This window comes from Phacochoerus africanus, chromosome 2 (assembly GCF_016906955.1).
Source record: "Phacochoerus africanus isolate WHEZ1 chromosome 2, ROS_Pafr_v1, whole genome shotgun sequence".
Classification (NCBI taxonomy): domain Eukaryota; kingdom Metazoa; phylum Chordata; class Mammalia; order Artiodactyla; family Suidae; genus Phacochoerus; species Phacochoerus africanus.
In genome coordinates, this window is record NC_062545.1 from 52,865,114 (window position 1) to 52,880,178 (window position 15,065).

The 15,065-nt window shown below is 42.2% G+C and overlaps 1 protein-coding gene across 3 annotated transcripts in view; it reads left to right on the forward strand.

Annotated features, from left to right (window-relative positions):
• KCNQ5 (potassium voltage-gated channel subfamily Q member 5) overlaps positions 1-14,662 on the forward strand; it is a 504,606-nt gene extending 489,944 nt beyond the window's left edge. For all 3 annotated transcript variants that reach the window (XM_047760371.1, XM_047760380.1, XM_047760389.1), the window contains 3 exons: positions 2,699-2,830; positions 5,022-5,148; positions 10,298-14,662. In XM_047760371.1, the coding sequence (XP_047616327.1) occupies positions 2,699-2,830; positions 5,022-5,148; positions 10,298-11,239 (1,201 nt within the window). In that variant the 3' untranslated portion in view covers positions 11,240-14,662. The remainder of the gene's footprint in view (positions 1-2,698; positions 2,831-5,021; positions 5,149-10,297) is intronic.
• Positions 14,663-15,065: the final 403 nt, after the last annotated feature.

The following is a 15,065-nucleotide window of genomic DNA, read 5'->3' on the forward strand; positions in this document are numbered from 1 at the left end:
GTTGTTTTCCCGAATCTTAATTATATTAGTGATTTAAGCAAAAAGGATATTTTATTTTCATGATTTTCAGAACCAGTTCTATTTAGAGCATTCTTTTCTGAATCAGGCAGAATGATAATGAATAAACATTTATTTACTTTAGGAATTTTTTTTGTATTCACGAAAGAGAGCCAAAGACTTCTGCCCCGCCTCAGAAGGCGCCTTGAAGAGCTCAGATCTATTCCTGAGGCATTCCTTTCAGATCTCAAGAGTCTGCCTTCTCACAGAACAGCATAAACAAGTTTGTACAACTAGAGAGGAGCTAGTCCCCATTCATTTCTTTGGCAGAATTTGTCTAATTTATAACACTTTCCAGGGATTTATGAGATGCTATAGTGGAAAACACAGTCTCTGACACCCGTAATCTGGTGGGTGAGACGCAAAGCCACAGATTCAGCTGCATGAAGCCATCTACCCAACTTTCTACCCTACTGGGGTCAAGGAACATCTATCTTCTAGAGAATCTGTGCTTGAGCTGAATCCAAAATAGTTAGCATTTTAGGGAGATTGCCAAGACAGAATTCTGAGAAATGAACACTTTGATGACAAGAAAATCCAGAAGGGCTGGGGTGGGGTTGTGTGCAGAAGAATGGTAGAGATGAGCGTCTGGAGAAAGGAGGGGTCACCCTGTCCCCTTCAGGAGCTGCCCAGCCTCCTGGGTTGAGCCTCCAGACAGATAAGCCTTTTTTCCTGTTCATTTAATTCTGCACTGTGCGTTGGATTATCAAGGAGAGAGAGATAGCCCTGTATTCAAGGACCTTGTATGGCCTGGTAGAGGCTGAGATATAAGCACACAATTATAACATGGTGCATTAGTTACTAAAATAAAGGTTAATAAACAAGTAGCTGATTGCTTTGGAAGAATTGCAGGAATTTCCATTTTTAAAAAATTAACTTTAGAACTGAGTCTTAATGGTATTGTAGGACTTCAGGAGAAGGAAATAGCATGCTCAAATAATTGAGGTATATAATTGATCAAATGTTGAATTTATGGTCCTCAAATATTTTATTGTTGCTGGAACCTCCAGTTCCAAGGAGGAGGTGGAATAGGATGAGGTGAGAAAGGTGGACAGAAGCCAGTCCATCAACAGCCTTATAGGATGTGCTAAGAAATTTGGTATTTACCCAATAGGCCATGGAAAACCAGTGTGGTAGAGAAAGGAAGTAAGGTATTATGGACAAATGATTCAGGAGTGATTAGTATACAATTTGAAGTTAATAATACAATTACAGAATCAAGTTTGGGGCTTTATAACCAATAAAACAATCTGGATTCGTTGCAGTCAGCTGTCACTTAAGATAGGTAATTTTCCATTTAAACTCCACATTTGTTCTTAATCTTCCCACTTTCCACCAAGAAACAATAAATTTTGGTTAATAAAGCCTAGTTGATTGGTTCCCAGGCTGGGATCCTTGAGTGTGATAATAAGAGACTAGGAGCCAATTAACACCAACAAGTTTAACATTTACCTGCAATAAGTTTGCATAAGTGCAAAAAATGATATGTTTCCTTGCTTTCTCCAGGAATTACATCAAGTTATTGCAGTAACTGATTGTGTTCAGCAGCTTAGCTCTTCATGGCATCATGAAATGTACTGATGAAATATTGTTTTAAAGCCTACAGTTCACGTTATAGGAGGCATTATAATTAAAGAAATCTCTGGTTCTGAAAAGTTTAGACACCAAGCTTAGTTGATGAATGTGTTCAGTTTGAAACAAAAGAACTTGGCTAGCTAATTGAGCAATATTCTGCAGAATTTTTTGTTGTTGTTGGTTTTTTGGGGCTGCACCTGTGGCATATGGAAGTTCCCAGGCTAGGGGTTGCATTAGAGCTACAGCGGTGGATAGAAGCCATGTCCTTGTGGATACTAGTTGGGTTCATTACCCCGAGCCACAGTGGGAACTCCATTGACTTTGATTTTAATTCAGGGTTTCCAGGGCATTAAAAAGGTATAGCACTTAGTATTTAGTTTCTTAGTAGTGTGTTTTTCTACTCTCAAGGTGCACCTCACATGAAATATTCTTAAACTGTCCACTGTAATCTCAGGCTTTTATGTTGTCTTTCTGTAAGAGCCTAAAAGAATTTGATGCATGACTTGTTCCCCCAGAGTTTCTTATATATAACAGTAAGCTATTTGGGTAACTTTTTTTAATTTATTTTATTGAGGTATAGTTGATATACAATATTATGTTAGTTTCTGCTGTTCAGGAAAGAGATTCAGTTATATTTATTTTATATATTTTATAAAGTATATATTCAGTTATATTTATTTTATACTAGTGTGTGTGTATGTATACTTTTTCATATTTTTTCCATTATGGTTTTATGACAAGATATTGAATATGGTTCCGTATGCTATACAGAAGGAACTTTCTGTTTACCCATCCTAATATAATGGTTTGCCTCTACTAACCCCAAACTCCCAATCCATCCCCACTCCCTTCAGCTTGGCAACCACAAGTCTGTTCTCTATGTCTGTGAATCTTCTATTTTATAGATGAGTTCACTTGTGTCATATTTTAGATTCCACATATAAGTGATATCATATGACATTTTCTTTCTCTGACTTACTTCACTTAGTATGAGAATCCATGTTGCTGCTGGTAACTTCTTTTAGTGAAGTTATGAAGATTAATATGTAATATGTTGCTCTCACAGGATTATGAAATTTCATGTTGCAAAACGGAAGTTTAAGGAAACCTTACGCCCATATGATGTAAAAGATGTCATTGAACAGTACTCTGCTGGTCATCTGGACATGTTGTGTAGAATTAAAAGCCTGCAAACACGGTAAGCAATACAAATGTTATTTGTTCTGAAGGAGCAGGCATAGACGTAGTCTGGGAGGAACCTCTCTGCAGTAGAAAAAACTCTTGAATTCCATATTTCTCTTTTTTAGTGGACCACTGGACCTTGCTTTTAATGTAGATTTTATTTCAATGTGAGTCAGTCATTAAAAGCCACCAACTATTGGGGTTGCCATGTGATTCACCAGGTTGAGGATCCAGTGTTGTCACTGCTGTGGCTTCGATCACACCTGTAGCATGGGTTTGATCCCTGGCCTGGGAACTTAAAACAAACAAACAAAAGCCTTCAACTATTATACAACATCTCAGCTCAGCACCTCATCAGTAAAAATGGGGATGTTGGCAGTGGCCACATAGGATTGCCATGAGGATTGAACAAGTTAGTATGCCGTAACTGAGTACTCAAGAACTGTTAATGCTTGTTGCTGATGTCAGTATTGTTATTGCCTAAATCCTAACTATCCTTCAGAAATAAGCTAGTCCTTCTCATTCATTAAACTTCATGCAACTATCCAACCCACAAAGACAGACCTTTCCCTGTTCTGACCTCTTGTGGCATTTAGAGTCACTGCAGAGTCAAAACTGCTCATCACCCTGATGTGCAGAGAGTGAGACTGAGAAATGATGGGTTGGCTTTTATATTGCTTCCTGGTGGCAAGTTTGTCCTCCTTGCCCTTGGCCAAGCCTGGGTTCTTCCCCTCACCCCTGTCTTATACAACTCTAGATAGATACATACACACACACACACACACACACACACTTTCTAAAGAGCATCTCGAGTGATTCAAAGAATGAATTTGATAGTTATTCGTGTTTGTGTTATCTTGAAGCCAGAATATTTAGTCCATTCAGTTTTTTAGGAGTCAAGCTTCACTAACAGACACAAATTACCAGCATTTGATGGAACAATTCTTAAACACAAGAACTGAGTCTTAAACATTTGTTTCTAAGCCCACAGCACACTTAGCCCAGCGTGAGGCATATACAAGGCCCTTAGTAAAACACCTGTTGGTTTCTATAACATCAGTTACAGAAATCACAATTTTTTTTCATTCACTCATTCATTTATTCAGTGGGTGAGTATTGAACTTGTAAGTGTGCCAGCCGCTGTGGGAATCCAGAGTTTAACAAAGCAATGACGCAGTCCTTGTAGGATTTGTAGTTGAGTGGATTAACTGTTGGGACTGCCTGTACTTCTGCGCATACAAAGTGCATTGGAAAGTTGAATTGATGTTACTGATAACTTAGTTCTAAAACATAGAAAAAAGAAGAAAGTAATTCCAATTCTAACTGATTAAGTCTCCTTGGAAATTGTTTTAAGTCACCTGCGATCATGTTACAATCTCGGCCCAGGTGGCCGGCGTCTTCCAAGTCCTTTCAGAGAACTATCTACAGCTCCCAGCGTTCAGCTGCTACAGAATTTGCCTAACTAATCTGGAGGTTCTTGCTTATGTGGTGTATATATATCTGTCCAATTATAATTCCCAAGATGAAGCCTAGCTTTCTGACCTGCTTATCTCCCACAAGTCAGATGTATAATAAATGTTCACTGAATGAATGATCTGTTCTATTAACACAAAATCATCATAATTATGATTTTGTCATATTTTAAGTGGTTGAATTGAGGCAATGCCTGGTCAGAGGTGGAAACAAGCAAATTGCTTTGTAGTTTAGGACAGTTTTGCCTCCAGAAGATCAGCCATAAATGATTTCATCATGGACTAGAATTATGAGAAAATGAACCTTGTGTAATTTTCCTATGAAGAAAACAAGCACATCAGTTGGAAGAAGTTGATTTTTATTTCATCCTATGTAAATAAAAGATAATTGTGAGTTCCCACCATCGTGCAGTGGAAATGAATCCTACTGGTATCCATGAGGATGCTGCTTCAAACCCTGGCCTCGCTCAGTGGGTTGGGGATTTGGCATTGCCATGAGCTGTGGTGTTGGTCACTGACATGGCTTGGAACCCCACATTGCTGTGGCTGTGGTGTAGGCTGGCAGCTGTAGCTCCAATTCAATTCCCAGCCTGGGAACTTCCATACGCCACAGGTGTGGCCCTAAAAAGCAAAAAAAGAAAAAGAGATAATTGTATTTTTCTTTCAAAACACTTCCTTCCAGCCTAGGGCAATCTCTACCTTCAGCACTTATAATCAGATATCTTTTTCTGATAGTGTGGATCAAATTCTTGGAAAAGGGCAAATCACATCAGATAAGAAGAGCAGAGAGAAGATAACGGCAGAACACGAGACCACAGACGACCTCAGTATGCTTGGCCGGGTGGTCAAGGTTGAAAAACAGGTACAGCTCAACTACACTGCTTAACTTTTTAGCCAGTTTTTCCCCCGTTTTATTGAGGTATGATTGATGTATATCACTGTGTACATTTAAGGCATATACAACATAAGGATTTGACCTACATATATTGCGTCTTTTTTTTTCTTTTTTTTTTCTTTTTGCCTTTTCTAGGGCCACTCCCGTGGCATATGGAGGTTCCCAGGCTAGGGGTCTAAGCGGAGCTGTAGCCACTGGCTTACATCACAGCCACAGCAATGTGGGATCTAAGCCGCGTCTGCGACCTACACCACAGCTCAAGGCAACGCCGGATCCTTAACCCACTGAGCGAGGCCAGAGATCGAACCTGAAACCTCATGGTTCCTAGTCGGATTCGTTAACCACTGTGCCACAACGGGAACTCCCCCGACCTACATATATTATGAATGATGACCACAATAAATTTAGTTAGCATTCATCATCTCATATAGACACAATAAGAAGGAAAACAAAATTGTTTCCCAGGAGTTCCCATTATGGTTCAGCAGGTAAAGAACTCAACATAGTGTCCGTGAGGATGTGGATTTGATCCCTGGCCTAGCACAGTGGGTTAAGGATCCAGCATTGCCGTGAGCTGTGGTGTTAAGTTGCAGATGTGGCTAGGATCCAGTGTTGCTGTGGTTGTGGTGTAGGCTGGCAGCTGCAGCTCCAATTTGACCCCTAGCCTGGGTACTTCCATATGCCACAGGCACGGCCATAAAAAGAAAAAGAAAAAAATTGTTTCCCTCATGTTGAGAACTCTTAGGATCTACTCTCTTAACACTTTTCCTAGATGCCATTCAGCAGAATTAGCATAATCATCATTACATCCCTAGTATTTATCTTATAACTCAAAGTTTCTACCTTCTGACCACCTGCCTCCAGTTTCCCCTCCCTGCATCCCCTGCCTCCAGCAACCACAGATCTGATCTTTTTTCTATGTTTTTCAGGGTGTGTTTTGGTTTTGTTTTAGATTCCACATAAGTGATGTCATACAGCATTTGTCTTTTTCTCTCTGACTTATTTGACAGCATGATGCCCTGAAGGTCCATCCATGTTGTTGCCAATGGTAGGATTTCCTCAGCTCTATGGCTGATTAATATTCTGTTGTGTATACGTATGTACCACAACTTACTTATCTGCTGCTCTGCAGTGGACACTTAGGTTTGTTTCCATGTCTTGGCTGTTGTAATTGATGCTTCTATAAAAATGGGGTTCAGATAACTTTTTGAGTTAATTCTTGTTTCCTCTGGATATATTCCCAGAAATGGACTTGCTGGATCATAAGGAAGTTCTATTTTTTTCATTTTTTGAGGATCCTGCATACTGTTCTCCGTTGTGGCTGCACCAGTTTATAATCACACCAGCAGTGTACAAGGTTTCCCTTCTTTCTCCATCCTCACCAGCATTTGTTATCTCTTGCCTTTTTGATGATGGTCTTTCTAACAGGAGTGAAATAGCTATGATTTTGTTTTTCTTTTTATGGCTGCACCTTTGGCACATGGAAGTTCCAAGCTAGGGATCAAATCGGAGCTGCAACTGAAGCCTATGTCATAGCCACGGCAACACAGGATCTGAGCCACATATGCAACCTACACTGAAGCTTTTGTCAACGTAGGATCCTTTTTTTTTTTTTAATTGTGCAGTTGCATTATTTAATTATAATTGTCATAAATTCTTTGATGGAGAGGAAGTCAGAATCAGATCTAAAAAGACTTCAGCATTCCAAGAATGATGTCAAATGACCCCCTTCATGGTGGATTATGCACTTATTTACTATGAGATATATTTCTTCTTCAGAGATTCCTTGTTTGTGTATCAATTGTAGATTTTTGGTTTGCAGTTATTCTGAAGATTTGATATGAGAGTCTATATGTATATGAGATTGTTTTAAGTTGTTCTCTTAATTGCAAGTTCATCTCCAGTGTTCTGCATTTGTACCCACCTCTCCTCATGATTTCTGATTTTGGTGGTATAATTGTGCATGGATGATTTCGTATCTTTACTGTGTATATACTTTTACTGGTGAGCCTTGTCATTTGTGGTATTTTTGTTTCTGATTGCGGCCTTTTCTTTTCCGCCTAGAGAATTTCCTTTAGTATTTTTTGTAAGGCTGGTTTAGTGTTGCTGAATTCTCTCAGCTTTTGCTTATCTGTGAAGCTTTTGCTTTCTCCTTCAAATCTGAATGAGAGCTTTGCTGGGTAGAGTAATCTTGGTTGGAGGTTTTTTCCTCTCATCACGTTAAGTATATCATGCCACTCCCTTCTGGCCTGCAGAGTTTCTGCTGAAAAATCTGCCAATAACCTTATTGGAGTTCCCTTGTATGTTACTTGTTTCTTTTCCCTAGCTGCTTTCAAGATTTTCTCTTTGGCTTTAATTTGGGTTAGTTTGATTAATAAGTGTCTCGGTGTATTCCTTGGGTTTATTTTATATGGTACTCGTGCTTCCTGGATTTGAGTGAGTGGTTCCTTCCCCATGTTAGGGAAGTTTTCGGCTATCATCTCGTGGAATATTTTTTCTGTCCCCTTCTCTCTCTCTTCTCCTTCTGGCACCCCATAATACGGATGTTGGTGCGTCTAATGTTGTCCCAGAATTCTCTGAGACTCTCTTCATTTGTTTTCAATCTTCTTTCTCTTTTCTGTTCTGCATCCGTAATTTCCACTAATCTGTCCTCCACCTCGCCTATTTGTTCTTCTGCCTCCTATATTCTGCTGTTAGCTGCTTCTAGTGAATTTTTTATTTCAGTTATTGTATTTTGCATCTCTTCTTAAGTTTGATATCTTGTATCTCTTTGCTCAGTGTTTCCTGTAAGTTATCCATCTTTGCCTCCAGTTTATTTCCAATGTCTTGCATCATCTTTAGCATCAACAATCTAAAGTCTTTTTCCTGGAGGCTGAGAATCTCCTCATCGCTTAGCTTATTCTCTGGGGTTTTTTCCTTTCTCCCTCATCTGAGTTATAGTTCTCTGTCTTTTCATTTTTATAGGTTTTTGGTGTGGTGACCTTTTGACAGATAAAAGGGTTGTAGCCTCTCTTACTTCTGGTGTCTGCCCCCCTTGTGGCTGACGTCAGTATGGGGGCTTGCTGTAGGCTTCCCGATGGGGGGAGGGGCTGATGCCTGCCCAGTGGTAGGTGGAGCTGATTCTAACCCCTCTGGTGGGTGGGGCTTAGTCTCTGGATGTGATAAGAGGCAGCTATGTGCCTGAGGGGTCTTTAGGCAGCCTGTTTACTGAGGGGCGGGGCTGTGATGCCACCTGAATTGTTGTTTTCCCTGGGGCTTCTCAGCGCTGACTGACAGGTAGGGCCAGATTTTCCCAAAATGGCCACCTCCAGAGAAAGGCACTGCTGCTGAATATTCCCGAGAGCTTTGCCTTCAATGTTCCTCCCTCACAACAAACCACATTCACCCCTGTTTTCCCAGGATGTCCTCCAAGAACTGCAGTCAGGTTTGACCCAGATTCCTATGGAGACCTCGCTCTGCCCTGGGATCCAGTGCACGTGAAAGTCTGTGTGTGCCTTTTAAGAATGGGGTCTCCGTTTCCCCCAGTCCTGTGGAGCTCCTGCGCACAAGCCCCACTGGCCTTCAATGCCAGATGCTCCAGGGGCTCTTCCTCCCAGTGCCAGATCCCCGCACATGAGGGTTTGATGTGGGGCTCAGAACTCTCACTCCTGTAGGTGAGTCTCTGTGAACCAGTTAGTTTTCAGTCTGTGGAGCTTCCCACCCCGGAGGTATGGGGTTGTTTATATCGCGAAATCGCCCCTCCTACCTCTTGATGTGGCCTCCTCTTTTTCTTCTGGAGTAGGATATCTTTTTTAAGGTTTCCGGTCCATTTGGGTGGAGATTGCTCAGCCTTTAGTTGTGAATTTTGTTGTTTTTAGGAGAGAAGTTGAGCTGCAGATCTTCTATTCTGCCATCTTAATCCTCTCCTATTCAATGTGGGATCCTTAACCCACTGAGCAAGGCCAGGGTTCGAACCTGCATCCTCATGGACGCTATGTTAAGTCCTTAACCCATTGAGCCACAACGGGAACTCCCAGAATTTTTTTAATCAGAATTGACTATTGGCAATGGGATGTATTTTAGTGATTAACAGATTTTTAAAGGGAATAAAGTCAAGGAAGAACAAATAAATTTTCTTTATGCACAGATGGTATTTTCTAAACTCTGGATTTCTATATAAGGAATAGAATATTTCCTCTCATCAACTAATGCTTGAATTGGAAACAGGTATAGATGTGCAACAGTAGAGTTACAAAGATCTATTTTTTATGTGTTTTGGTTATTTTCCTTGTCTCTTAGGTCATTCTCTTTGTGTCTTTTTTTGGGGGGGGGTATTTTTAGGGCCACACCCAAAGCATATGTAGGTTCCCAGGCTAGGGGTCCAGTCGGAGCTGTAGACGCTGGCTTATACCACAGCCACAGCAAGGCCAGATTCCAGCCACGTCTGCGACCCACACCACAGCTCGTAGCAACACAGGATCCCTAACCCACTGAGCAAGGCCAGGGATAGAACCTGCATACTCAGGGATACTAGTCAGATTCTTTTCTGCTGAGCCACGATGAGAACTCCCTCTTAGGTCATTCATTAAAAAAAAAAAAATCATTATAACTATGATAGTACACTGAATGTTTGTTGACCCTGAGGTTGTATCTTCTCATACAATTTTTAGAAATCAAGTTTCTCCCCCAATTTAATTATGCATATTCCAAGCATTTTATAGCTTTATTTTAAAAATTCAGAATCACCTAGATTGATACCTAGAGTCTAGATTTCTTTACAGAGTAAGTTCCTTAGACTGCAGTAGAGTTCCAGAATATCTTCATGGAAGAGACCTAGGAAAGGCAGAGTGGACATTTGAACCATGCTTATATGGTTTCTGAAAACATCAGTTGTTGGTTTTAAAGAATGGGGAGCGAGAAGTGTTCCAGTTAGGTAGAGGCCAGAGCATCCCTCCCCTAAATCCCCCCTTGCCCCACCCCCACAGCTGGCCTGTACCTTCTAAGACAGTACCGAGTCAGGACTGCCTCAGGCTTTACCCTCAGTACTTACCTGTATCGGCACCTCCTGTTTCATTTCAAAATCTCTCAAAGTGAAGCCCATTCTCATTAACAGGTTATACATTGGCTCCATTTTCAGGTTCAGTCCATCGAGTCCAAGCTGGACTGCCTGCTGGACATATATCAGCAGGTCCTCCGGAAAGGCTCTGCCTCAGCCCTCACTCTGGCCTCCTTCCAGATCCCACCTTTTGAATGTGAACAGACCTCTGACTATCAAAGCCCTGTGGACAGCAAAGACCTGTCCAGCTCCGCACAGAACAGCGGCTGCTTGTCCCGATCAGCCAGTGCCAACATCTCCCGAGGCCTGCAGCTCATTCTGACCCCCAATGAGTTCAGCGCCCAGACTTTCTACGCGCTGAGTCCTATGCACAGTCAAGCGACACCGGTGCCCGCGAGTCAAGGCGACGGCCCAGCGGCGGCGGTCACCCACAGCATCGCACACCAAATAAACGCGCCGTCCAAGCCCGCGGCCCCAGCCACTTTGCAGATCCCGCCTCCTCTCCCTGCCCTCAAGCACCTGCCCCCCAATCCCGTGGGCCTGCAGGAGAGCATTTCCGAGGTCACCACCTGCCTTGCTGCCTCCAAGGAGAATGTTGCGGCTGCGCAGGCAAACCTGACCAAGGACCGCTCTCTGCGCAAGAGCTTCGACCTGGGCGGAGAAACGCTGCTGTCCGTCCGCCCCGTGGTACCCAAGGACCTGGGCAAGTCTCTGTCTGTGCAAAACCTGATCCGATCGACGGAGGAACTGAATACACAGCTTTCAGGGAGCGAGTCGAGTGGCTCCAGAGGCAGCCAAGATTTTTACCCCAAGTGGAGGGAATCCAAATTGTTCATAACTGATGAAGAGGTGGGTCCGGAAGAGACCGAGACGGACGCTTTTGATGCGGCGGCGCCGCCCTCCAGGGAAGCTGCCTTCGCGTCAGACTCTCTCAGGACTGGAAGATCCCGATCATCTCAGAGCGTTTGTAAGGCAGCAGAAAATACAGACGCCCTCAGCTTGCCCCACGTCAAGCTCAAATAAGTTCTTCGTTTTCTTTCTAGGCCTAGCAGTTCCTTTAGCCATACATATCGTTGCATGAACTCTTTCGAAAGCCCTTCTACAAAGTTGAATTGCAGGAATTGGGAAGAACATGAAAGGCAGTTTATAAGCCCGTTATCATTTAATTGCATGAAAATGCATGTTTAGGGGATGGCTGAAATTCCAAGGTACGACACAGCATTCAGCCACTCATTTAGGAACGTACCTTGAGTTAAAAATCCTGAGAAACCAAACACTGCTAATGCTGTGGGGTGTGTGAAAAGGTCAAGGTTAGGTCCTTTAGAAGATTTGACCCTGTATCTTGAAATGATGAGCGTAAAATACCTTCAGATTTCAGGCATTTCTGCTTTGTAATTAAATACAAAATACATTTTCAAAATTAAGTCGCCATGTATATTTTCACACAATGGCTACCATCAGCAGCTGCTAACCAGGTACCCAGTAAAGCAGGATTGGGGAATCATAGAAATGGCTGCTCGTTTCAAGATGCATTTGCCAACCCATTCCTATCCATTATTACTGATGTCATTTGAATGTCAATTTGTGTGCTTTTGGTGATTTAACGCTGTGGCAAGCGATTTTGCACATGATTTTCATGTTTTTTATGACGAGAATGTTCTTCAGTTAGCAAATGTGCAAATAATGCAATTCAGGGCCAGTGGGGCAAATAGACTGACTTTTTGACACCTCTGGCTCCATGGAAACATATTCCCTGATGGCTGACTCAACTTTATAAGCGGTCAACTGACACACAGGCCAATGAAATCCTGGGCAGTGGACTGGCCAATGGGATGGGCTAATCTGCCCACAATGCTGCCCACGGAAGGGGGGTGCTGGTAAGAGGCTTTTCCCACCAGGCCGATGCACAGACAGGATCCCGGGGAAAGAGACGTGGGTGAGACTGACATGGGAAAGGCTTGAAAAGAATCCAGACACAGCATCAGGAAAGGAGTGCAGTTCAAGGACTTCCCCCTCAAAGGGCAGCAAGAGGGAGAGAAACAAGCCAAAAGAAAAGAACTTGATTTTCTAGAAAACGAGTATTACCAGGGAATTCAACTCCCTCAACATCCCTTATTCTTATATATATAAGCAGAGAATTTGCCAGGTATTTATTTTTCAATATGCCCTGAATGTTTTTTGCTATTATGTAGTATGTTTTGCATATGAAAGGCTAAAACTAAACCTCCTCCACTTTTTTATACTGTAGTGAACATTTTCTATTCTCCCCGAGAATGTTGCCCCCCAATCTGAAATTATTGATTCCATTTCCTGGAACAAAAACAGTTAGAAGCCAGGTAACACAGGTAGGGTCTACAAATCAAAACATTTCCTACCGTAGCATAATATAGCATGACAGCCAAAAGATCAAGAGAAACAAAATGAAAAACGTATTTACCGGAAAGCAAGCAAAGCTGACTGCTTGTTAGAAAGCAGCCTGGCTCTCCCCAAGCATTGGGAGTTCAGCCCGGGTCACGGCACTCAAAAGGCCAGGAGACACGAGAGAGCGCTTCAGTTAAACCAGCCATAGAAGAGGTTTCTCCTTGCTGGCTAGTGCTGCCTCCGGAGAAACTTTTCCAGCAGCAGGGAGGAATGAAGAGGGCCGTCCAAAGGCAGGGCGAGGCCCTGAAATCTGCTAAGTCCTTCCCACTCTCTCCCCCAGCCGGCTTTCTCCGACCCTGTCTACTCCTACTTTTTTCTCCGTGAATGGCATATGGACTCGCTGCCACAAGTTACCTTCCAGACTTTGCCAGGCCTTCACCAGCCTCCGTGCCCAAGTAAAGCACTTCTCCACTCTACCTAAAACGTGCTTCACAACCTTTTAAGATCCTTGTCCTTTTTGATACACACGGAAATTTGGAAGGCTGGATTCTAGCACTCCAAACGCACCCACCTAGATTCTAGCACACTTCCCTGGAGTGTATCATTCAGAGTCTGCTTGGCTGCTGGAGACACACAGAAGCTAGGTTCTGAATTTCACACTCCAGTTAAAAAGATTTTATCAAGCTTTTGAAACCATGATTTTCAGTTTTGCAACATGGAAGTTTAGTAAGAGTTTAGTAAAGTATTAAATGCAATTTTTCATCTACCCATGTCTCCACTCAACTTGAAGTTGTGATCCACTCTCTCGAGGATGTACAGAGAACACACACACACCCCCTCCCCAACCTAAAGCCAGACACCCCACCCCACACACCCCCCTTGCCCCGCCATGCACAGCAGGCTGTCTCCAAATATTAGTTGAGAAAGGGAAGGCAGTGGCAACTTTCAGGGAGCACTGATTCTTGGACATATTCTGTCCTGGGTCAAACCCCACTGGCAGCAGGAACTCTGAATGTACTGGGGACCCCTCCTCAGGCCTCTTTAGGCGTTAGACACGGTACAGTTCATCCAGCGTTGCTGAAGACTGAAGTTTCAAAACAAAACCTAAGCCTATCACTGAGGGTTAATCACAGCCAAACGTGGTGAACCATGTTGTGAAAATCTTTCATGCCTTGAAGCTGTGACCATTTTGTGTCTATCTTAACCCTAGCACAAAATTTCTTGGATGTTAAAAGCTAGTCATATTGTGTGAAAACTGTAGGGTTCCATCTGCTATGTGACCCTCGATGAAGTCGGCAGGGGTCCTCCACTTACACTTAGCAAAATCCCTTTGGTCAATCCTGGACGGTGTCTTGAAGCACAATTTAGCTGAGCACTGATCAGCCACCAGCTTCTTTCTCAGTCCAAGTTTGTCTGCCTTCTTCAGTATGTAAGGTTGATCAAGCTAATGCTTCATTGCAAACATCCCTTCTATGAAGTTACCGAAAAAAAAGTTTGCTATGTCTGATCTAAATGTTTGCTTTGTCTTCGATTAAATTAATATCTGTAGATTGCAAGTTTTGTTTCAAGTAAGACACTTCAATGAGTTTTAAAGTCTTGATCTCCTGTTCTAAGGTGCCTTTCTCACCTCCCATTGACTCAGTGATTCTGAAAGTTCTTAATTTGCAGGTAAAACAAGTTTGACAGAGAGGAGGAAATCAGGCACAAAAGTGGCTAATTCTCATGTCCGTTTGCAGAGCAAAACCATAAGGACTGATGAAACCCGAGCGACTAAATTAATGGGTCACTTCATCCAGATTGAGAAAGTATCATAAATATTAACGTATCTCCCCAGAAGCTGATATTTTTTGCCTTAAAAATGACATGGTTGTGTTTTTGTAAAAGAAACTTAATTTAATATAATTTTGTGCATTTAAGTGAGCAGTTCTAGAAGTCATGTGTGACAATGCAATTGTCTGTTTCCTGAAAACAAATAAATCAGGAATATCATATCCATTTCAGGCTACCATTCAAATGTAATTTCCTTTGCTCTCTTTTATGGGGATTATTTGTTTTCAAGTAAAACATTAAAAAGATGTCGGTAAACAGCTGGTGTGACTGCCTGTATCTGGTACCAACTGGTTGGTTCTGAACTGACTGGGTTCCAGTCAACCAAACTGATCATATACAGATTTGGGGTCAAAATTTAAAATTATCTTTTTGCAACATTCCTGAAGAAATCATTGGTAATTTGGGAAGAGGAGAGATTTGCAAGTGTTTTGGGGTTGCCTTAAGAAAAGTTAACTTGATATTATAATGAATATTTTATATTCTCATATATTTTTTGATCGATCAAAACACAGATGCCAGCACATGTGAATTTTGTATTAACTATAATAAAAGTGTTTGCTAAACAAGTGTTAGAAAGTGGGGACTGACATTTCCATGGTGGCTTAGGGGTAACAAACCCAACTAGTATCCATAAGCATTCGGATTCAATCCCTGGCCT